Source organism: Penicillium cinerascens (assembly GCF_028974065.1).
Source record: "Penicillium cinerascens strain IBT 15544 chromosome Unknown contig_16_segment0_segment0, whole genome shotgun sequence".
NCBI lineage: Eukaryota > Fungi > Ascomycota > Eurotiomycetes > Eurotiales > Aspergillaceae > Penicillium > Penicillium cinerascens.
This window is the reverse complement of record NW_026695286.1, coordinates 1,822,891-1,844,451: the sequence shown is the minus strand read 5'-3', so window position 1 is coordinate 1,844,451 and position 21,561 is coordinate 1,822,891. Positions and strand designations below refer to the sequence as shown.

The window sequence follows — 21,561 nt, the reverse complement described above, 5'->3', positions numbered from 1 at the left end:
AAGTATTCGCGTGTAACATTTAGCATAGTCGAGCCATGTACATTATTATCCCGTCTAACTATTTCCATAGTTCAGTTCCTGATGTTTGTGGAGCGTAGAAAATAAGTGCGTGTGCATACTCTTCTTCCACCGTCAATTGGCGGGACACCGCACTATTCGCACAACTGCCACGCCCTTCCACCCGACACTTTTCCAAGCTCAAACCAACCCCACCTGCGCCATACCGCGAGTCCCTGCAGACTCGACGTCAATCTACCTCTTGACCCTCTACCCGACGGTCCTCCATTCCCACAAAACACCACAATGGCCGACTCGTCAAGCTCCGGTGGAGCTCCCCCGGGCTCAGGTACGTTCCTCACCCCGCCAACAATGCCGCAATGCCCACCAAATTACCATCGCAATCCCAACTAACTCATGAAATAATCAAGTCAATCTGGCCACGCTCTCCGTCCCTCAGCTCCGCGCTCTCCAAACCCGCCTCACCACAGAGCTGGAGCACCTCACCACCTCACACGCCAAACTGCGCGCGGCGCAGTCCAAGTTCCGCGACTGTGTGCGCTCGATCAACGACGGCGTGACTGGATCCAAGGAGAAGGGTACCGAGGGCCGTGATGAGATCCTGGTTCCCTTGACCAGCTCGCTGTATGTGAAGGGTCGGTTGACGGATCGGGAGAAGGTGCTTGTCGATGTGGGGACGGGATTTTATGTTGAGAAGGTATGTTGACGGTTGCATTGAAGTGGATGCGAGACGGGAATTGGATCGGATGCTGATTTCTATACCGAGCAGACACACGACAAGGCTGTTGCTTTCTATGACGATAAGGTCAAGGGCTTGGATTCCAACTTGCAGGAGCTGGAGAAGGTTGTTTCGAATAAGAGCTCGCAGTTGCGGGTTGTGGAGGAGGGTGAGTTGTTCATCTAGTCCCTAGTTATTGCATGTGCCTTTTACTGACTATTCGCAGTCCTTAGACAGAAGATGCTTGCCGGCGAAGGTGCGCCGACTCAGGCTGCTGCGGCAGGTTAGATACCGATACACTATTTACGAGGACATGGCTATGAGAAGCCTGAAAATAAAAGAACCTTCTATTTTTAAATTCTGGAGCATATTACTTTCCATCGAACAACAAACTAAACTCGCGGCTAAGATGTCGGCAACGCGAGTGATCTTGCACTTTTACGTACCTTTCTTCCCCACAACTACCCGTTTCTCATCCAAATACCCCCCCATTGTCTTCCCGGGGTAGGGATCATTGTGTTTTGAAAAGCTGTAGGTGATTCGGTGCCATGTAGGGAAGATTCATCTCTTCACTTTAGAAAAGCACGCCGAGGTCGACGTTGCAATGCCTTTCCATTTTCCTCTCGACTCCGGCATCCGGGGTGAACCCAAATAACGTATAGCAGGTAGGGTCAATCTCATGCAGAGAAACAAAAGGTTTCCCGGAATTTACCAGTTCGAGGAGATTGTCAGCCTTGCTGCATCGATCGAGGAGCTCTTCCCAGTCCGGTTTCAATCTAGTTAGAATCAGCAACTGGTGGGCTACGGTATCATAGTGAGCCAAACAACATACCGGGGAACCAGATGCCCTTGAGCCCGCTCATCGTGAAATATCTCGCTGACATTTTCGAGGTTAGTAAATATCAGCCAATGTCCTGCAACAAACTAATAAGATGCAACTGTCTCTGGCCTAGTGGCGAACCGTACATAAACAGAGTATTCACACAGATATCCTTCGTGCTTACACAGCTCGCCATTAAGGCACGTGCGCCGGTCGATGTCGGTTTATCGTAATTGATCACCCGGGCAACTATTTATTTGAAGATTATCACCAATTACTGCGCGAGAAATTCTCAATTTACCCGATGGATTGTTCATCTGTTTGTGAAGCTATATAAATGCCGGACGCTGATTGGCGTCTCTAAATCGGGCGCTAAACTCGAAATGGAGTAAAGTGGACAACGCGTGCCCGAATTCGTTGCGACGCGAGCCCTTTCAACTTCGACAATTGCCCTGCCGCCCAGCTCCTAGCTATACAGCAAGGCCATATACAAAATGGCTGCGGGCTCCGATTCCGACTCCGATCCCAATCCTCAGCATACCCGCAATGTTCGAAAGCGCGCCCAGCAATGGGTGACCAAAGGGGCTCTGGTCCGTGAAGACTCCGACGACGAACTCGGTGACGAAGACCACCCGTGGGACTGGATCTATGCACCGGAGCCAGAGACTACAGATGAAGCTGAAGCCAATGGTGCCAGCCCTACCAAATCAAGCCGCCGCCGCCGCTCCTCTCGACCTGCCAGGAAAGGACCGACGATTGTGGGCGCCCGCATGGGCACTTTCGAGTGCCATCTTGGCCAGGTAGTACTCTTGAAATCGCCAGAACCGGGTAAGGACTGGGTTGGGATCATTACGGAGTTCGTGGAGGAAGAGGACGAAGACGAGGAAGACCAAATGATCAAGTCCGCCAACATCATGTGGTTCGCATCCCCGGATGAGTTCTTGTCGACTAGGAACAAGCGCAGGGCAGATGCACTGCCGAATGAGCAGTATCTGACCGCGGACTTCAATACCAACCCTCTTACTTCAATCAATGGCAAGGCTGTTGTGATGTCCAAGGATGTCTTCTTTGGGAAATACCCGAACGGCACTCCTCCTAAGGACAAAACCGAACTGGCCGAGTACAACAAGTGCATCGTTTGCCGTAGAGGTGTGAGTCAGGCGCAGGGTAGATATACGGACGAATTTGTCTGGGAGGAGGTGTATCAGGAAGACAAAATCTTCGATCTTATCAACCTGATCAAGGACGGGCTCAAAGCAGCCAAGAAGCGCAAGGTCGCGGATGACGATGTAAGTGATACATTTGGTTAGCAGACCGTGACGAAGGTATACTAACTGCATCTGCCTCTTAGTACGTCGACGCCAAGGAGGAGAGTGAGGCTCCGACCACTCCTAGAAAAAGGCAACGATTGGCAGGCAATGCGACACCCAAGTCACAGCGCAAGAAGCCCTTGACGACACCCACCCATAAGAGGTATGAAGCTGTGGCCCACTGAAAGTACTTTAGTCCAAGAACATGCTAAAAAAAGCCCTAGGATCGTGGTGAAGAAGCCTCTTGAATTTACGCCGCTTGGCACTCGTGTCCTCTCTCCAAACCACTTTGCCTCACCATATCGCCAAGCACGTAACCTACTGCATGTGTCAACGGTGCCGGATTCCCTTCCTTGTCGGAAAACCGAGTTCAATTCAGTCTACAATCATCTTAGTGCGGCTATCATGGAAGGCACTGGGGCCTGTATCTATATCTCAGGCACACCGGGTACCGGCAAGACCGCAACCGTGCGTGAAGTGGTGGCCCAGCTCAACGGTGCCGTTATGGCTGAGGAAATGGATGACTTCATCTTCGTTGAAATTAACGGCATGAAAGTCACCGACCCTCATCAATCCTACTCCCTCCTTTGGGAGGCCTTGAAAGGAGACCGAGTCTCTCCTTCTCATGCCCTTGACCTCCTGGAGCGAGAGTTCTCCAACCCTTCGCCTCGCCGGGTCTCGTGCGTCGTGCTCATGGATGAGTTGGACCAGCTGGTCACCAAGAACCAGTCCGTCATGTACAACTTCTTCAATTGGCCCGCCCTTCGACACTCACGCCTCATCGTTCTGGCTGTCGCCAACACTATGGATCTTCCCGAGCGAACACTTAGCAACAAGATCTCCAGCCGTCTCGGTTTAACTCGTATCACGTTCCCTGGTTACCGCCACAATGATCTGATGGAGATCATCAGCACACGTCTGGCCAACGTCCCCGGCAATATCGTGGACCCAGACGCCATCCAGTTCGCGAGCCGCAAAGTCGCCGCCGTCAGTGGTGACGCCCGTCGTGCACTAGACATCTGTCGCCGCGCCGTTGAAATTGCTGAACAAGACGCAGACGAAGCTGCCAACACCACCCTGGCTGCAATTGATGAAAACGAGGAACCACCCACTCCCAGTAAAACACCTGCACGGCGCAATAAAATGCTCACCGACAAGGGACAAGAAGACGCTCCTGCTTCGAAACCTCTAACAGGCAAAGGACAAACCGGGCGTGTCACAATCGCTACCATCAAACAAGCCATCCAGGAGGCCACATCCACTCCACTACAACAATCCCTCCGCTGCCTCCCTCTTTCAGGAAAGCTCTTCCTGGCCGCCCTTCTCGCCCGTGTCGGCCGTACCGGTATCACCGAGTCAACATTCGGCGATGTCCTCGACGAGGCACGTCGCATCGCTGACGCAGCCGTCGCCCTGGCCGGAACCACTGGGGCCGGCGTCAAGGACTTCCTTCTTGGCGGAGGTGCGAGCGCAAGGGTGCGTGCATTGGGCTTTGCCGCTATGGAGCTGATGAACTCTGGCGTCCTGGCTCTGGAGCAGGGCTCTGGCTCGAAGAGCGTGCTAGGCGGTTCTACGATTCCTGCTCGGGGTGATCGCAGTAGCAAGGTTCGACTGAGGGTTTCTCCGGAGGATGTAAGGTCTGCTTTCCGGGAGGATGTTGATGCTAAGGGCTTTGGTCTCGGTACTGAACAGTGAGTTCCTGCTGGCTGGCTGTGCATTTCCGGAGTTTCTTTTCTGCATTTTGTATTTTTGTCTGCATCCATAGTCTACATTGCATGTGATACCCTTTTGGTGGTTGGTTCTCTATATCACTGTAAGCGCACATTTATTGTACTTTTAGAACGCCGTCACGTCCACGTAGCTATGAAACCATACTGAACTCTTATATAGTTGTACAGACGATGTGATTCTTTTTGAAAGAGATAGCCCCTTTTGTTCAGGGAATACCACTCTCCCAATACCCTTGAACTCTGAACTCCGTATGGTGCCACAAAAGATAATTAATCAAACAGGAAGAAGGGTATTCAAGACTCAGAACAGAAGACAGATATGCAAGGCCGCAGCCAATCCTCTAGTACCGCTGTCTGCCCAGGGTAGGAGCCCAAGTAAGAGGGTGAGTCTCAGGCGTGGCATCCTCATCCGGCTTCCACACCTTGATAGTCTTATCGGCCTCACCAGTAATCAGACGTAGACCAGTACGGTCGAAAGTTGAGGCCATGATACCAGCCTCGGCCTCGAGGGAACCAGGCTGGGCCATGGTGTCGATGGACTGGAACTGATGGCCGGTCTTCCAGTCCCAGAACGACATGGAGCCGTTGTCGCCACCGGAGAACAAGACGTTGTCCGAGTTGACGGAAAGGGAGTTGATGACGGCATTCTGGCCGTCGAAGTTCTGCATGAAGTCGCCCTCGGGGCACTTCCATTGCTTGATGCTGCCCGTGCTGGCACTGGCGAAGGTGAATTCGCGCGGGTGGGTAGCGAGGGCGCGCACGCCCTTCTTGTGGTGTGTCAGGACTCCCATGGACTTGCCCGCGGCCAAATCCCAGAGCCGCACTGTGGCATCCAGAGAACCGGAGATGACCTGCGGGTCGGCTTCCTGGCACTTGATGTCGGCAACAGTACCCTTGTGTCCGGCCAAGACGTGGACGTTACTCCGTGTGCGCATGTCCCATACTCGGCATACACCGTCACGACCACCGGTAACCAACAGATCGAGGTGAGGGTGCAAGGCCAGGGTGTATACACCACTCAAATGGCCGTGGTAGTGCCGAATAACCTTGTTCGTCTCCAAATCCCAGCACTTGACCATCTTGTCCTCTCCGCACGAAAACAGGTACGGATGCCGCGGCGAAACCGCGAGGCCACGCACGGTAGAGATATGACCAGTGAGAGTAAGACGCAATCCGCCCGTCGCCATATCCCAGATCTTGATTGTCCGATCTCCCGCACCACTAGCAAACCACTTGTTATTTGGCTCGACAGCCAGAGCTCGCACCCAACCCAAGTGACCCGAGATCACACGCATTAACTTCCATGGCGCGTGCCAATCAGGTCGCTGTTGCTTAGTCGCAGACGGTCTTTGGATCAAACTCTTAGGCTGGTCTTCGGCGGCCGCGCCTGAATTCATACCCGCCGGCCTCTTAACGAGAGCCATAGACGCACCGCTTCGGTCCCCAGAAGTCTGCGACTGCTGCGACTGGATCTTGGGCCGTTTTGTGCGCCCTGCGGCGGCCTTGGCCTGCTTTTCTGCCAGTACTGGAGGCAATTCCTTCACATGTTCATATTCAGCTTTCCGTCGATAGGACACGCCGATCGAGCCGTCTGCGAGAGTCGAGGGGGTGACCATCAAGTATTCAGTGCCGAAGAGGTCGGCAGTCCGCTTCGCGGACGTGCGAACCGCCTCATCGGCGGTCAGTGATTGGGAGTAGTCCATCGCGATTCTGTAATTGGAGGATATGGAGGAGGAGATGCGGCGTGGAGAGGGAGCTAGAAAGATTCAAAGATCGAAGCGTAAAGGCGGAGCCTCGACGGTGGTGCGCGCGGTAGAAAACCCTGCGCAGGGGATCAGCGGTGGATATCGTGCCGTGCGGTGAGTTCAGCACATCCGATTTCGACCAGTCCTCTTTAAAAAAGAAAAGGCGACCCTGGCGTTGGTGAATGAAGAAGTGGTGGAGTTCCGAAGAACGAATCTCTGATGGAAGTTCGGTTAGCGGCCTGAGGTGTCCGCGTCAGGTGTCGACCGCCTACTTATCGCAGCTCTTATCGTTTATCTCCTCGTCGAAGTCATTCCTCTCAACGCGATGGACCCCAACTACAGCGCTAAATTCCCTCTTCATGAGGCTGCTCGTGAGGGCAGGAGTGAGTATATACCCAAGATACGGATATTTAATTATGCTAAACATGTATAATAGCTCAAATCGCAGAATCTCTTCTTAACGTGAGTGATATCTAGAGCTCCGAGCTGCCCCGCAAAACCCACCACGTATTTCCCGTTGAGCTCGAGGTCTTCCATGGATGGTCAGATGAATTTGCAGAGACTAATCGCACTTATAGGCCAATCCAAAGTCCGCCTTTGTCAAAGATGATGATGAGCGCTTGCCAATCCACTGGGCTGTGGCCTACAACCGATTACCTATTGTGGAGATGCTAGTTGGCATCAAGAATTTTGATCCCGATGTCGAAGTACGTGATGGATGTCCTATATCATCCCATTTGGCCAGGCATTCCTCGGATATTAACTGAGGCGTGAATTTAGGACGGGTCAAACTGGACACCGCTTATGATCGCGGCCAGTCTCAAAGCCGCCGAGGGTGACAAAATCATCGACCTACTTCTACGCAAAGGAGCCGATGTCAGTGTGAAGAGTTCATCAGGGCAGGTACGCTTATTCGGCAACATGCTAGAGCAATATATCTCCAAGATACTGACACCTTGCTAGAACGCTTTGCACTTTGCAAGTTCCAAGGCCAATCTTTCCACGGTACGAACTTTGCTCGCCAATAAATGCAGCGCCCGTATCAAGGATATTCGCGGTCAGCTTCCACTTCACCGAGCTGCAGCAGTCGGCTCTGCTCCTATCATCAAGATTCTTCTAGAAGAAGGCAAAAGCCCCGTCAATGCGACCGACAACGACGGTCTCACGGCGCTGCATCATGCTATTTCCGAGGGACACGGTGACGCCGCCATCCTACTGCTCAAGTCCGGAGCAGATGCAGAAAAGAGGGATGCAGAGGGGAGATTGGCGATCGCTCTGGTGCCAGATGACAAGGTCAGTGGTTACTCGTGTCCTGATGTAGTGTGCGCGTTGCTAACTCTCAACCTTTATCTCCACAGGTCAAGCAGTATATCCTACAAACAGCAGAAAGAGAAGGAATTGAGCTTCCATAATTTGAGCTGTACATTACTATCCGCACGTGTCCGTTGTGTAGACTATACATAGTGCGCATCATTTGGGCCTCGGCGGCCCGGTGTCCCCGCACCTTCGCCTCCGCACTGCCGAAGTTTAATAGGAGTAACCGGGAATTCCCCTTTGTCTTCGTGTAATACAGGCTGGAAGATTGTGGGCTTCTACTTGGGTATTTCGTTAATTCACCCAGCTGGCTTTATCAGCGAGAGGAAATATAAATTGGCCCCAAAAAATGTACCACTATCTCTGGCCGAGACCGGTACATTTGTGCACTCTTGCATGCCTAGTAACCATGTGATCCAACCTGCAAGTAACGTCTCCTTCGTAGCAGAGAAATGAGGGGTCTCGGTAAAACGAAGGGGGTCGAATTGCCATTTAAGCCGATGGCTGGAAGACAGAGTCGGTGATCGACGCCTGGGAAACTTGCCTCTTTCACCTCCCGAGTGCCTCAATTATAATTCTAGCCCGCTATCGCTACTGGAGACAGAATGCCCGCTTCATACAGCACACGTCTTCCGGTGGGAAACAAAGACTTCACCAATGCGACGGTGGTCATCATTGGAGCCGGGATATCTGGCAAGTACCCAAGACGATGGTCAAGTACAATCTAACGGCTAACGCAATATAAGGGTTGTGCATGGCTATCGATTTGATCAAGCGAAACAAATGCCGCAATTTCGTCATCCTGGAGAAGAGTAGTAGTGTGGGTGGAACGTGGAATGATAACAAATACCCTGGCTGTTGTTGCGATGGTATGGGCGCCATGCCTTTCATTTCGTTCATCCGAGGCACGAACTAACGGAAATCAGTCTGGAGCTCTCTGTACAGCTATTCCTTCGAACAGAATCCCGGATGGTCACGAGAGTATCCCGGACAGGAGGAGATCCATGTAAGGCAAGAAACACCCCGAGCGCAACCCGGACTAACATTTCCTGTTCAGGCCTATCTCATCCGCGTCGCGCAGAAATGGGGACTCTACAACCATATCCGATTCAACTCAACGGTGGAAGAGGCGCTCTGGGATGATACCGAATCAAAATGGAAAGTCAGCGTGAAGGTATCAGGAGCCAAGGATAGCGAATATGGAGACTCTTACATCATAAACTCGGACTTCTTGATCTCCGCCGTCGGACAGCTCAACTTGCCCCGTGAGCCGGATATTCCAGGACTGAAGGATTTCCGAGGCAAAATGATGCATTCGGCTCGATGGGACTGGGGCTACGATCTTGCAGGGAAACGAATTGCAGTTATTGGAAATGGTACGGATATCCAACAACGGATCAAAATAACATACTAAAGTTGAATATAGGAGCGACGGCCGCCCAAATCATTCCAGAAATCGCCCCAGAAGCATCTCATCTGACCGTCTTCCAGCGTACACCCAATTGGCTCATCCCCCGTCAAGATGTCCCAGTTTCCACCCTGCAAAAGGCTCTACTCACCTACGTTCCACCCTTCCGCTGGCGCAAACGTGCACTACAAATGGAGTTCCGCGAGTCCTTCCACGCCGCCATCTTCGACGGTAACTCCGACTTTGCGCAGTTGGTCCGCGATTGGTGCACGGGCATGATGCAGAGCCAACTACCGCATAAGCCTGAGCTATGGAATACCCTGACTCCCGAATATTCTCCCGGATGCAAGCGAGTCATCATTTGCGATGATTATTATCCCGCTCTCGGACGCGATAACGTCGATTTGGAAACAGGTGCTATCACTCGTAATACGGAGAAGGGAATTGAAATTGAAGGCAAAGGCGAACAGGAATATGACCTGATCGTGTTGGCGACCGGGTTCAAGACGGTCGACTTTATGTATCCTATCCAGGTCTATGGTGCAAATGGGCGGTCTCTGGGAGATATTTGGAAGAATGGGGCTCAAGCCTACCTCGGTATGACTATTGAGGATTTGCCTAACTTCGGCATGTTTTATGGACCCAATACCAACCTGGGTGAGATTATCCTCTGACACTGCTACCGGTATTAGTTCTGCTAACCCCGAGTAACAGGACACAACTCCATCATCCTCATGATCGAGGCCGAGTCCCGCTACCTCAATGCCATGGTCGGCGAAGTGATCCGCGCTCGGCAGCAAGGCAAGACACTAACGTTCAAGCCAACACGGAGCGCCATGAAGGAATACAATGATAGAATTCAGGCCCTCCTGAGGGCCAGCAGCTTTGCGGACCCCAACTGCAACAGTTGGTACAAGACGGATGATGGCCTTATTACCAATAACTGGTCTGGAACCGTTATCAGCTATCAGAACGAGCTATCGAAGGTGGAATGGCAGGATTATATTGCCGAAGGTTCTGGGAGCAATCTTGTGAAGAAAAAGCCTACACAGCTAGGGCGTGTTCGGGAGGAGACACTGATCAGTGATACTTCGCTTCTGGTTGGGACTATTGGGGTTCTTGCTGTGGCCGGGGGCTATTTTGCTCGATCTAAGCTGGCTAAGGCGCGTTGAGTATAAATCTGGTGAAACGCTCTGTAAATCGTTTGTTGGGACAACTTTGGAAATAATATTTGCTGCCTATAATCACTCTCGATCAAATCCGGAATATCACAGCTCCAGCCGTTCCCTATATCCAGACGAGAGATGTGACTCGTGTTGTATCTCCTGAAGATGAGCGCGGTAGGGCGTATCATCTTGGATCCAAACCGGTCTACTACTTCCAAGGCCACGGCCCTGAGCATCCAACGCCTCGACCCCAATCGAGAATCTCTTAATTGTTTTAGCAGGTATCCCAAGATTCTTTTCAAACCGTGTCTCAAAACTAGACCTAGTCTGTGCCCCAAGCGCAACACCTTCCTTGGCGTCGTTATCGAAAAGATAAAACAACCAGGTCCTGGTTTCCGTGTCTCCGTTCCAAGACACCCACACGGTTACTGTCCCCTTTCCATCACTGAGAGCCAGAACAGCAGGCTCTTCGTTCGAAACCGCAGTCCAATTTGATCGGAACCCTCGATAACTCTGCACATGCTTGTTCGGATACGAGTCAAGATACGCATGGAACAACACAGTCCCATCATCCGCAAACTCCGTTACAGCACCCGCCTGGCCCCAGTTCACAAACTTGTTTCCACTGGGCAGGAACTGGAAATTTCCTTGCGAATGCGCACTCAATCCATCTGGAGCTGGATAAGTGTGAATCTCCGCGGCTGTCCCAGCGGTATGGTTTAACTCGACATATCGAGCCCTTGAGAAGGGATTAATGGGGTCGAGGGGTGAAGTAATGGCTGCATTATCGAAGAATGAGATCCTCTCAATAGATCCATCTGCGGACCGGTACCGGAACCGGGCGTCGTGCTGATATGCGAACTGCACGCTGGGCGGGATATCGAAATCGGACCCGTGGGTACCGCCAAGCTGCCAGATGATCTCGCCATCCGTGCCGTTGATTTTGAAGATGGCAGCGTAGTGGCGGGCTGAGATCAGGTAGTTTCCTTCGTCGTCTTTGTCCACGCTGTTTATGTGGAAATAGTTCCATGCGTCGAGTGAGCTGCGGCCGGAGAAGATGCCTTCTTTTTCAAGAGGGACTGCGCTGTCTGCGATAAATGTGAGATATTGGTGCTTTGAATTGGATGATTGAACTCACATTTTGGGGTGATGTGTTCGAGACTGTACCACTCAAAGAGCAGCTCTCCGGTATGAATATCAAGTTCTATCCCAGGTCAGCTTTCAACGTGGAATAAGTACCGACCCGAGGGGTCATGACCCACCTTGAAACCCATTATTCACAATCCACTGCTGGCCCTCATCTCCTCCATAACGGCTTAAGTCCGCAGGGACCGACACCGGAGCTTCAATCAAAACCGTTTCCCCATCCACCACATTAAACTCATGCGTTGACACCAACCGATGCGATGCCGCCCGAACGACACTGACAGTCTGATACTTATCATTGACAATGACATGATTCCCATACATCCTTCCACGGAAAGCATCAAGCGACCCTTGGAAAGCGTGCAGCACAGGCTTTCCATCAATCTCAGTCGGGCCAAAGTCAGCCACGTAGCCGGCTAAATACCCGAGGCCAGACCAGACAAGCTCTCCATCGTCGCGAAAGATGTATGGTCCGGGCTGTTCAGGTCCTACACTCCCTTCAACGAACCCGGCAGTCGGCGCCACGAATATGTAGCCTGGTTCGGTGCGTGGAGAGGCTGGGACTGTGATGTTGAGTCGGGGTGGGGATAGGTCTGGGCGGGATAGGTATTGCCAATCTGCTGATGTGCATTGTAGGATAGCACTCAGCCAGAGAATGTGCTTGGTTCTCATTGCAGTTTAATCAATTAAGCAGCGGACGGTGATGGGGAAGAAGAGGGGGGATTGGAAGTGAAATTCAACGGGTCTAAGGTTTAACGCGAATACGATGATGGGCAAGTTCACACGAACGAAGCCATAGGTGGGCTATCTTGCAACATCTGCACCTCAATCCATCGTCCCGCTTATCTGTGGTAAGAAAGTGCAAGGCTGTAGTTGAAATGAACATTTCCCCGGTGCGGAGTAGATCCGGAAGACGTGACGTACCCCTCAGTGACACCAACCGCGCTGTAATAACATCATAGCACCATCGGTCTGGACCATCCATCTTTTTATATCACTCAAATTCTGCAAGCTATTGTCAACTTCTCTATGCAATATTATGGAATACAGTAGAGTAGATGCATCTCCACGTCCGCATCCCGGTGAAGTCATTGGGCAGCTTATCATTTACTTATACTACTAATAAGATAGGGTTTTGGTAATTGTATGATAAACTTCATAATCTCTATTGAAGTGATGATAAATGTATTCCAGAGCGCTTGTCATGTCGAACCCGCCCGCCCAGATGCTAGAAGACTCCGTGACCGAAGAAGAATATGCTAAAATAACGCCGAAAAGTAATGCATACAAAATGCAACATGCACATGATCTAAAATTCCATCTCGTCATCATCCCAGCCGAGCTGTTCATAGATCGACTTGGACTGCGACTTCTCTGGCGTCACGGGGATAACAGGGGCAAGTCCCTTCACTGGACTTCTCTTCACGGGACTCTCCGTGACCGGAGTTCCCATAACAGCCACCGGAGAGCGCGCCCCGGACTGGTTGGTATCTTGGACCTGCACATTCATGTCCCATGCTACAGAAAATGGGGCGGGAATGGAATCGACGCCACGCTGTCTTGGGGGCGTTTCCATTATTGATGCGCTGGCGCCTTGGAGAGATTTGCTGAGATCTTGCGAACAGCCATTAGTGGAAGGTGGAATGATCTTCTGGCGTGATGATACTGGGGTGGACGGTGCCATTGGTTCAGTGGTGGGATCGGTAGTAGAGCGAGGTGCAGGGAGGTTGGGGACTCGGAAGAGGCCTCTTCCTTTGCTCGATGAAGGCCGGCGGTCACTCGATACATCGGTACTTCGTTGTTCATCGAAAAAAAAGCTTGGAAGGCCGAGAGGGCGTTTCTTGGATCGATCCAAGCTCTGTCGGTGGCTCTTTTCGCTTCTTTGGACTTGAGTTTGTGGGGCGACGAGGGCTGAACGGGTTGGAATCCGGGCCAGAGAAGGAAATCGTTCGCCGAATCGAAGATGAGGAAGGGATCATGACGGGTGATTCGGCAAGGGAACGGTATTCCATCTCCCCAGCAAATGAGCGTGAAGGAGCGAGACTGCGAGGGAGCGGTGGCATCCCGACAATGTCTTTTCTGCGATTGCCGCGGGGTGTAGCCATAACCTGCACGCCCTCACCCATCGGGTTACGGACAGGATTCTTTGACTTTCGCGAGCTGCCTCCGCCGGTGGACCGCTTGACTGATTCATCGGCGATCTCATTGGAAACCAGCTCCCTATTTGGCTTCCGGAGAGCTTGAATAGCAGCATCAAGCTCTTTCTTCTGGTCGACCAACATCTGCACTTTGCGCAACTTGGTTTCGTGCTGCCTGGCAACCGCATTAAGGTCAACCTCGCGGTTATCGACTCGTTTTGCCTGCTGGATACCTCCTCTGACACTACCACCAAAGACAGTGGGCAGCAAAGGCTCCATGGAATCTCGTTTGATATCACGCTTTGATGGTGCCGTGTTGGACCGATGGAGTGACGGATGCCGATTTTGAGACGCAGCAGCAGTCCTCTCATCTGTCAGCACTCGCTGCAGCGAGCGTCTGGGCTTTTGTGCTGGTGCTTGTCGCTTGACTTCTGATCCAGGCTCCGGGCGGTCCTTTTTGCTTGAAGATTGGGTCCTCTTGCCAGCCGGTGAAATACCACCAGAAACGCCGAATTTGCGGGTGATGAGCTTGCATTTGTCAGGAAGCCGTGCCGCATAGAATGGGACAACCACTTCAGTGCAAAAGTCGCGCACCGCATCGCTCTCAACCTTCTTTCCGGACATGTGACTGTCGTTGAAAGATGAAGCCTTTGCCGAGTCGGCCGCAGAAGACTCCTCTAGACTGACGGCATGCCAGATGCACAATCTGTCTAGATGGAGTTCAAGAAGTACGTTTAGATCTTGAGGTTTTTTGGTTCTGGGCTTTTTGGGCGAATTCTTCTCTTCATCGAGGATTTTCTCGTTGGGTTTGTTTTTTCCCTCGGTCGAAGTCGATTCCAAAGCGATGACTTCCAGGATCAAAAGAATTTGCAGTTGAGTCTCACGCAATCGAAGATCTGAGATGTGCTTTTTGGTCTCCGTTTCACGAGAGGTCTCCGGTGCAGATGACTCCATGCTCCGATCCTTCCACCACTTGCGAATGAAACCATCTTCCTCGGGATATAGACCATTCTTTCCAAGCTTCTTCTTTTTGCTCTTGCGTTTCTTGGTACCTTCCTCCCCGTCAGAAGGAGTCAATAGTGCATCGCGGACAGATGTTGGGAGAGTTTCTCGGTATTTAAGGTCCATCTTCTTTGCAGCCAAGATGGCTTCTCTGTAGAATTCAATGAGCTCCGGTAGACTTTGGGACTGTTCAGGGCCAGCATTTTGAAGAGCTGTACGGCAGCGTGTCAATGGACCTTTGGCAAAGTAGGCCAGGGATGTCTGTAAACAGAGTTAGGACAAGTTCCCGCCAATTAAAGCGCATTATCTTCACCTTTGATGCGTAGAGAGCTTGCAGATAGTGATCTTTCATCCCATTGAGTAACTCTTCAGGCGACTGCTTCGTATTCACCGCGTTGGATTCGACGCCATCAACATCCATGGCATCTCCACCAACAGCCTGCGAGTCGGGTAGTCCGAAGGCAGCCTCCGGAGCTCTTGCAGCCGGTGCAAGTGTCTGACCACGATGCTCAAGGACATCCATAAACGTAGGCTCATCCTGGCCCCCATCCGCCTCCGACTGCCCAAATACGACGGCCACCTGCAAGCCTGCAAAGTCCTCGCCCAACCCCAGATCAGAAGACGGCTCTTCAATATGCGCAGCCTGCCACCAGTTCAGAGCATCTGGAACAGTACAAGTCTTCTCGTCGGCCCCGATATCCATCGCAGCATCTTGAGGTGCGTGCCATCCCTTGGTGGCAACGACCACATCACCCTCATGCACCCATCTCGCAAGCCTTGACAGTGAGTAGATACCCCGCTTGACTCGCTCAATCACATACAGCCTACCATTGACAGCAAGCCGTACCGCCAGCACCGTCGGCTCTGCACAAGCGCGCAAGTCATTTTCCAAGGCGGGTATATCTGCAGCGAATAAGCCACTCGCTTGGGCGTCCGAGCGCGACCATGGCGCATCCTCAAGCCATGAGAGTGGGAATCGAGAGCGGGGAAGCGCGGCGATGGGGTCGAGGACGAGTGGTTCGTCTGATAATGAAGCAGCGTGGGCCTGGAAAAGACGGTCGTGTTAGCCAGCGTGGGTGGAGTGAGCCTGCAACAAGGCATAACGCACTCTGATGACAATCGATGTCATAGAAAGCTGTCCAGCAGCGGTGCCAGGGTCGAATTTGCGCTTCTTTGACGGCGGTGCCGCCTCGTGTAGTTTGTTTAGCGTGGATGAACTGAGGGGATCGAGGGCGCTAGGAAAGGCTTGCGCGGTCATGGTCGTGTTTATGAAGGTGGGAGGAGATCGCGAGTCGGATGCTTGGCGAATCTGGCGTCACGCGTCGTGGTCTACGCGCTCCGCTCCCCACTTTCACCACTATACTGAACACTTCACGCTGTCCACGAGTTGTCTCTGAGCTATCCAACCCCATTTCACATTGGGTTACTCTATAATAAATACTTGCCATGCCTAGGTAATTAGGCGGGTGTTACATGGAAACTGTATTATTTAAGAAATCGCTAGGACCGTGGACCACGACGGCATATAGTCAGAACAGGGAAAACCTCCTTCAGTGGATAACCTCGGACTTTAGCAACCACCTAGGAGAAGCTAAGGCCCGAAAATCTCGCCACGAAAACAAACAGCGTTCCGCATAACTGCGCTTGGCACATACCAATTTCGCCGACACTGCGCCGGACCCGCAGGCCAGACGGAGATCAGATCGCCGGGTTTCCTTTCGAGTTAAGAGACCGCTTCAAGCATTCAATCAGATAAAGAATCCACCTTGTCGGGCCATGAGGCATTTCTGGTTGTGTTTTACTTGATTGGAGCAGTTGGAGGGACTTGGCATCGTGCGTCCACCTCAGCCTAGGTTAGGCTCTCGGGAATTGTCCGTTATCTGATCCGTAGCTCCACTAGGTTGGTTGTTAGGGTTGAGCATGGTCTTGATCCAGCTTGTCTCGGTTTTCTTGGCCCTCTTCTAGAAAACGTGCAGAGTGTGTCCACAGGAATAGCAATCCATAAGTAGCCGTAAGATTCTCCCAGTGCCTGCAAATCTTTTGATCTAAAGCTCTCGATCTTATTTTGACGCCATGGCGGCCAAGGATATTGCTACCAAGTCTACTCTTGGGGAGGTTTCAGAACCTACAGAGGACAAGCAGTGGACCAACTTGGACGTAGCTTCGTCTAATTCCAATGATGGCAAAACGCCGCCTCCATTGGCTGCCAAATTATTTGCCGTAGCTCTGATTGCATGTATCAGTTTTGGATCGCATTGGAGTTCTGGCGTCACCGGTGCTATGAAGAGTACCATTAAAAAGGTAACGCAAGCAATACATCAAATCAATCGGCCATTTTACTTACTCTTGTGCAGAAAATGGACATCAACAACGTTCAATTTTCCCTCTTGGAAGCCAGCGAAGATTTCATGGCCACCGTCCTGATGCTGCCTAGTGGTTTGGTGACAGATCGTGTTGGAGGTGCCGGTACGTTCTATCTCCGTCTACTATCCGCAGGACAACATCTGACAATCGCGCAGAGATGATTGTCTATGAAAATATCGTTTATACCATCGGTTCAATCTTGGTCGCTGCCGCAACGACAGTGCGGTCATTCAATTTCATGATCGGAGGCAGAATCATCCTTGCCTTTGGGGACATCGCTACACAAATGGCCCAGTACAAGATGTTTTCTTCGTGGTTCGCCCCTAGCAATGGATTTGCATCTACACTAGCCTTTGAGCTGGCTATTGGCAAGGTATGATATTCAAGATACGATGACCTGGAACATCGCTGATTGGGAGAAGGTTGGCGGCTTCATTGGGAAGTCCACAGCCAATATCATTGCCAAGGTCAGTGGCACTCAAGCTCTATTTAAAATAAATATTGACAGTCCTAGAATACTGGCAACTTCGCCTGGGTCTTTTGGACAGCCGTCTTCATGAACCTTTTCACCAATGCGGGAACGGCGATCTTCTGGTTCTTCAACAAATACTGTGATCGGCACTACAGTGGATGGCGCGACATCGCAACCAAAGAGCAACTCACGGAGAAGAACAAGAAATTCGAGTTCAAGAAGGTGTTCCAACTGCCGTGGACCTTTTGGGCAATTCTCGCCTTTTCTCTGTTCCAAACTAGCGCCGCTCTCACATTTAGTCAGAATGCGACGGAGCTCGCTGAGCAACGTTTCAATGTTGACTCTATCACGGCGGGATGGTATAGTTCTATGTCGCAGTATACAGGTATGTCCTGATGATCTCGAGTGCTCGTTCAATCATTGACCTGTTAGGTTGTCTTCTGGTCCCCATCCTGGGCGTCTTTATTGATATCCTTGGACATCGGGCATCTATTCTCTTCATCTGCGGTTTCGGTATGCTGCTTAGCATGGCTTTGGTCAACTTTGCCCCCTCCAAGGGCGGTACGGGAGCATCTTTCGGTATCTATGCGGTTGCTTCTGCGCTGGGGCCGACTACGCTCATTGATGGTATACGCACGACTCTTTGGCATCAGTCGGTCTTTGGATCTGCCTTTTCTTTGAAAATGACCATGAACAACGCGTGAGTAGATCTTCTGCAAGATATGGAGTACCCATTAACCAAAAACCAGAATGAGCATTATCATTCGCATCATTACCGGAGCCCTGCAAGATGCAGACAACAATGTATACCGCCGCGTAGTGCAGGTCTATCTCTTCTTGTCGGCGGCATCGACGGTTGTTGGGGCAGCAATTTTGATCGGCACCTATGTGACACCGTACCTGGCGCCCTTGCAGTGGACTCGGCATAAACGATTGACGATTGGGGCAGATATCATTGCTTCTAACGAGGAGCGGAGCTTTTTGACGAATGCTCGGCGGACACGGCAGATTTCGGTGGGATGCTTCGGGGCGCTGTTGCTATTGACTGTGGGCGGATGGGCGGCGTATATCTGGGGCGCCGTCACTGGCCATAATTCATAGATCATTAAGCGGCCTTGGAGGCTAGAAGATTTCGGATATGCCCAGCGACAGTTTAATGGACTGAGTTTGAAGATTGCCGGACAATTAGACTAAGCACCTCATTCTACATGACTACTACATTTAACAAGAAGTGAATTCACCAGTAAATCGTTGAAATGGTATTGTATTATTGTATGCTAATGTTTAGATTAGCTGACCGGCGCAGCTTCGAGGATCCGACACAGTCGAATCTCTCGTCAGCCCGCTTTCCCCTAGGACCCGAGCCAAAAAAAAAATAACAGGCTGCGGGGGGAGGGTGAGGTGTAGGTGGATGGTTGTTGAAGACTTTCGCTCCGCAAATAAACGCCAAAAGTATCCCGTTCCCAGCCGATGAAAGTGGTATCATGTTGAATTTTGTCTTCGCCGTTAGGCCCTCTTCGTGGGCGACCATGCAAGATAATGAAACAAAGAAGATTGACTCCAGAAGATCGGAAATCAACTTTTGTAGAAAAGATTTTTGCCGTTTTTTATGTCTATGCACGTGCTTTGAGTTGTTGAAAACAAAGCATACTCATCACAGTCGTCATAACGTCTCCGGGGTGATCGGAGGGATCCGTTTAGAGCTTGAGGGTCTTGGGCTTCTCCCAGCTGAAGCTCTGGTTGGTGAAGTGACCGTTCTTGGCAGTCTGAGCGTAGATGGGTTTGGCCAGGTCGAGGTCCTTGACGATCACACCGGGGCGGAGATCGAAGTTGTTGCGGATGATCTGCACCAACTCGTCGGAGGTCTTGGAGGAAGTACCGTAGGTCTCAACGAAGATGGACAGGGGCTCGGCAACACCGATGGCGTAAGACAGCTGGACGAGCGCACGGCGGGCCAGCTTGGCGTTAACCAAGGACTTCGCGATCCAGCGCGCAACGTAGGCGGCCGAGCGGTCGACCTTGGAGTAGTCCTTTCCGGAGAAAGCACCACCACCGTGAGCACCCCAGCCACCGTAGGTGTCGACGATGATCTTACGGCCGGTCAGACCGGCGTCACCCTGAGGACCGCCGATGACGAAGCGGCCGGAGGGCTGCATGTGGTAGACGGTGCGGTCATCGAGCAGGTTGGCGGGGATGACCTTCTTGACAATCTTCTCCTTGAGGACAGCACGGAGCTCCTCAGTGGAGACGTCCTCGGTGTGCTGGGCAGAGATGACGACGGTGTCGACGCGCAGAGGCTTGACGGCACCGTTGTCGTGGGCGTACTCAATGGTGACCTGAGTCTTGGTGTCGGGGAGCAACCAGGGGATGGAGCCGTCATTACGGGCAGCCTTCATGGCAGCGTTGAGCTTGTGGGAGAAGAGGATGGTGAGGGGGAGGAGCTCAGGGGTCTCGTCGGTGGCATAGCCGAACATGATACCCTGGTCACCGGCACCGAGCTTCTCGAGAGCCTCCTCGTAGTGGAGACCCTGAGCAATATCGGGCGACTGCTGCTCGATGGCAACGAGGATGTTACAGGTCTTGTAGTCGAAGCCCTTCTCGGAGGCATCGTAGCCGATGTCCTTGATGGCACCGCGGATGATCTTCTGGTAGTCCAGGTTGGCCTTGGTGGTGATCTCACCGAAGACCATAATCATACCTGAAGGGAAATGTCAGATTTTGGCATGTGAGACGAGGCTCGGGGATCAACATACCGGTCTTGGTGGCGGTCTCACAAGCGACCTTGGAGAGGGGGTCCTCAGCCAGGCAGGCATCGAGAATGGCATCGGACACCTGGTCACTTTGGGGGTTGTCAGAAGTGTGCAAAGAATTTATCAGGGGGGCGAAAAAAACTCACGCAATCTTATCGGGGTGACCCTCACCGACGGACTCGGAGGTGAAAAGGAAAGTGCCGGGTTGCGAACCGTTTGCGAGAGAACCCATTGTGAAGGATGTGTGGAATTGAAGACTTGGGAAAAAGTCAAGAGGATGAGGATAAAAGAGGGAGGATGGGAGGGGAAAAGAAAAGGATAGGGAAGAGGGGAAAATTTGGTGGGGCTTTTCAGCCGGTCCAATAATTGCACCCACCGCAGGAACGCGGCCTGCAAAAGTGCAGAGGACACTTTTGCGGATGGCGCCATCCGGGCGGTGGCCCGTGGCAGTACCGCCGGCAAGTGCGAATTCTCAGTAACCGACGATAAGCTGATACTGGCGAGCTTTTCTAGCAATTCTAGGACTCGACAGTACTCCTCTGCAGCCATGTCCAAGTTCGGTCTTCTGGTCATGGGCCCGGCGGGGGCCGGAAAGACCACTTTCAGCAACTCTTTGATCCAGCATCTGCAAAATACTCGCCGCAGCTGCTTTTACGTCAATCTCGATCCTGCCGCCGAGCAGTTCTCCTACCAACCCGATCTCGATATCCGCGAGCTGATCACCCTGGAAGATGTCATGGAAGAGTTGGGCCTTGGCCCTAATGGTGGCCTGATCTACTGCTTCGAATTTCTGCTACAGAACCTCGAGTTCCTCTCCGAAGCTCTTGATCCATTGAGCGAAGAATACCTCATTATTTTCGACATGCCCGGCCAGATCGAGCTCTACACACACATCCCGCTACTTCCGTCATTAACACAATTCCTTTCCCGCCAGGGTCCCTTGAACATCAACCTATGCGCGGCCTACCTGCTCGAAAGCACCTTCGTGATCGACAAAGCCAAATTTTTCGCGGGCACGCTCAGCGCCATGTCTGCCATGCTGATGCTGGAGATCCCACACGTGAACATCCTCAGCAAGATGGATCAGGTGCGTGATATGGTCACGCGACGGGAACTCAGGCGATTTGCGAATGTGGACGTTCAGTTGTTGCAAAACGACGAAGACGATCCCGAAGCGCGCGCCAACCCGATGGCGCCGGATGCCTTGATGAGTGGCGGCTCTTTCAAACAGCTCAATCGGGCTGTGGCACAGTTGATCGATGATTTCAGCATGGTCTCTTTCCTGCAGCTGGATGTCCAGGATGAGGACAGCGTTTCCGCCATTCTGAGCCACATCGATGACGCTATCCAGTATCACGAAGCCCAGGAGCCACGGGAACCCAAGGATGAGCAGGAGGTGAACTACGAGGATTGAAGCAAGCACTGTCCCTAGCAGCCGCTCAAAATCGACATCTACAAAC

At 52.1% G+C, this 21,561-nt stretch overlaps 10 protein-coding genes across 10 annotated transcripts; 6 read left to right on the top strand and 4 right to left on the bottom strand.

Annotated features, from left to right (window-relative positions):
* Positions 1-303: 303 nt before the first annotated feature.
* Positions 304-1,024, top strand: N7498_000654 (prefoldin subunit 5; the record flags this gene model as incomplete). The annotated part of the gene is made up of 4 exons (XM_058447717.1): positions 304-346; positions 429-715; positions 788-905; positions 963-1,024. The coding sequence occupies 4 exons, from the start codon at positions 304-306 to the stop codon at positions 1,022-1,024; spliced, it is 510 nt and encodes a 169-aa protein (XP_058313128.1).
* Positions 1,025-2,050: 1,026 nt separating this feature from the next.
* On the top strand, positions 2,051-4,561 carry N7498_000653 (origin recognition complex subunit 1; the record flags this gene model as incomplete). Its single annotated transcript, XM_058447716.1, has 3 exons — positions 2,051-2,845; positions 2,908-3,029; positions 3,091-4,561. 3 exons carry the CDS (start codon positions 2,051-2,053, stop codon positions 4,559-4,561), a joined length of 2,388 nt encoding a protein of 795 aa, XP_058313127.1.
* A 376-nt stretch (positions 4,562-4,937) lies between these two features.
* N7498_000652 (WD40 repeat domain-containing protein) lies at positions 4,938-6,299 on the bottom strand (the record flags this gene model as incomplete). The annotated part of the gene is made up of 1 exon (XM_058447715.1): positions 4,938-6,299. The coding sequence occupies one exon, from the start codon at positions 6,297-6,299 to the stop codon at positions 4,938-4,940; it is 1,362 nt and encodes a 453-aa protein (XP_058313126.1).
* Positions 6,300-6,666: 367 nt separating this feature from the next.
* N7498_000651 (ankyrin repeat domain-containing protein) lies at positions 6,667-7,821 on the top strand (the record flags this gene model as incomplete). Its single annotated transcript, XM_058447714.1, has 6 exons — positions 6,667-6,724; positions 6,778-6,803; positions 6,920-7,048; positions 7,122-7,244; positions 7,305-7,634; positions 7,700-7,821. The coding sequence occupies 6 exons, from the start codon at positions 6,667-6,669 to the stop codon at positions 7,751-7,753; spliced, it is 720 nt and encodes a 239-aa protein (XP_058313125.1). The 3' UTR covers positions 7,754-7,821.
* A 588-nt stretch (positions 7,822-8,409) lies between these two features.
* On the top strand, positions 8,410-10,235 carry N7498_000650 (flavin-containing monooxygenase; the record flags this gene model as incomplete). Its single annotated transcript, XM_058447713.1, has 5 exons — positions 8,410-8,524; positions 8,582-8,661; positions 8,713-9,031; positions 9,082-9,720; positions 9,778-10,235. The coding sequence occupies 5 exons, from the start codon at positions 8,410-8,412 to the stop codon at positions 10,233-10,235; spliced, it is 1,611 nt and encodes a 536-aa protein (XP_058313124.1).
* Positions 10,236-10,331: 96 nt separating this feature from the next.
* On the bottom strand, positions 10,332-12,047 carry N7498_000649 (arylsulfotransferase family protein; the record flags this gene model as incomplete). The annotated part of the gene is made up of 3 exons (XM_058447712.1): positions 10,332-11,317; positions 11,368-11,433; positions 11,492-12,047. 3 exons carry the CDS (start codon positions 12,045-12,047, stop codon positions 10,332-10,334), a joined length of 1,608 nt encoding a protein of 535 aa, XP_058313123.1.
* A 637-nt stretch (positions 12,048-12,684) lies between these two features.
* N7498_000648 (uncharacterized protein) lies at positions 12,685-15,773 on the bottom strand (the record flags this gene model as incomplete). Its single annotated transcript, XM_058447711.1, is given in 4 exon segments — positions 12,685-13,262; positions 13,282-14,776; positions 14,829-15,560; positions 15,624-15,773. 4 exon segments carry the CDS (start codon positions 15,771-15,773, stop codon positions 12,685-12,687), a joined length of 2,955 nt encoding a protein of 984 aa, XP_058313122.1.
* An 815-nt stretch (positions 15,774-16,588) lies between these two features.
* N7498_000647 (putative MFS transporter) lies at positions 16,589-18,452 on the top strand (the record flags this gene model as incomplete). The annotated part of the gene is made up of 7 exons (XM_058447710.1): positions 16,589-16,816; positions 16,870-16,981; positions 17,035-17,252; positions 17,302-17,346; positions 17,394-17,736; positions 17,784-18,051; positions 18,101-18,452. 7 exons carry the CDS (start codon positions 16,589-16,591, stop codon positions 18,450-18,452), a joined length of 1,566 nt encoding a protein of 521 aa, XP_058313121.1.
* A 596-nt stretch (positions 18,453-19,048) lies between these two features.
* On the bottom strand, positions 19,049-20,333 carry N7498_000646 (S-adenosylmethionine synthetase; the record flags this gene model as incomplete). Its single annotated transcript, XM_058447709.1, has 3 exons — positions 19,049-20,049; positions 20,105-20,190; positions 20,248-20,333. 3 exons carry the CDS (start codon positions 20,331-20,333, stop codon positions 19,049-19,051), a joined length of 1,173 nt encoding a protein of 390 aa, XP_058313120.1.
* A 315-nt stretch (positions 20,334-20,648) lies between these two features.
* Positions 20,649-21,515, top strand: N7498_000645 (putative signal sequence-binding GTPase GPN3; the record flags this gene model as incomplete). Its single annotated transcript, XM_058447708.1, has 1 exon — positions 20,649-21,515. The coding sequence occupies one exon, from the start codon at positions 20,649-20,651 to the stop codon at positions 21,513-21,515; it is 867 nt and encodes a 288-aa protein (XP_058313119.1).
* Positions 21,516-21,561: the final 46 nt, after the last annotated feature.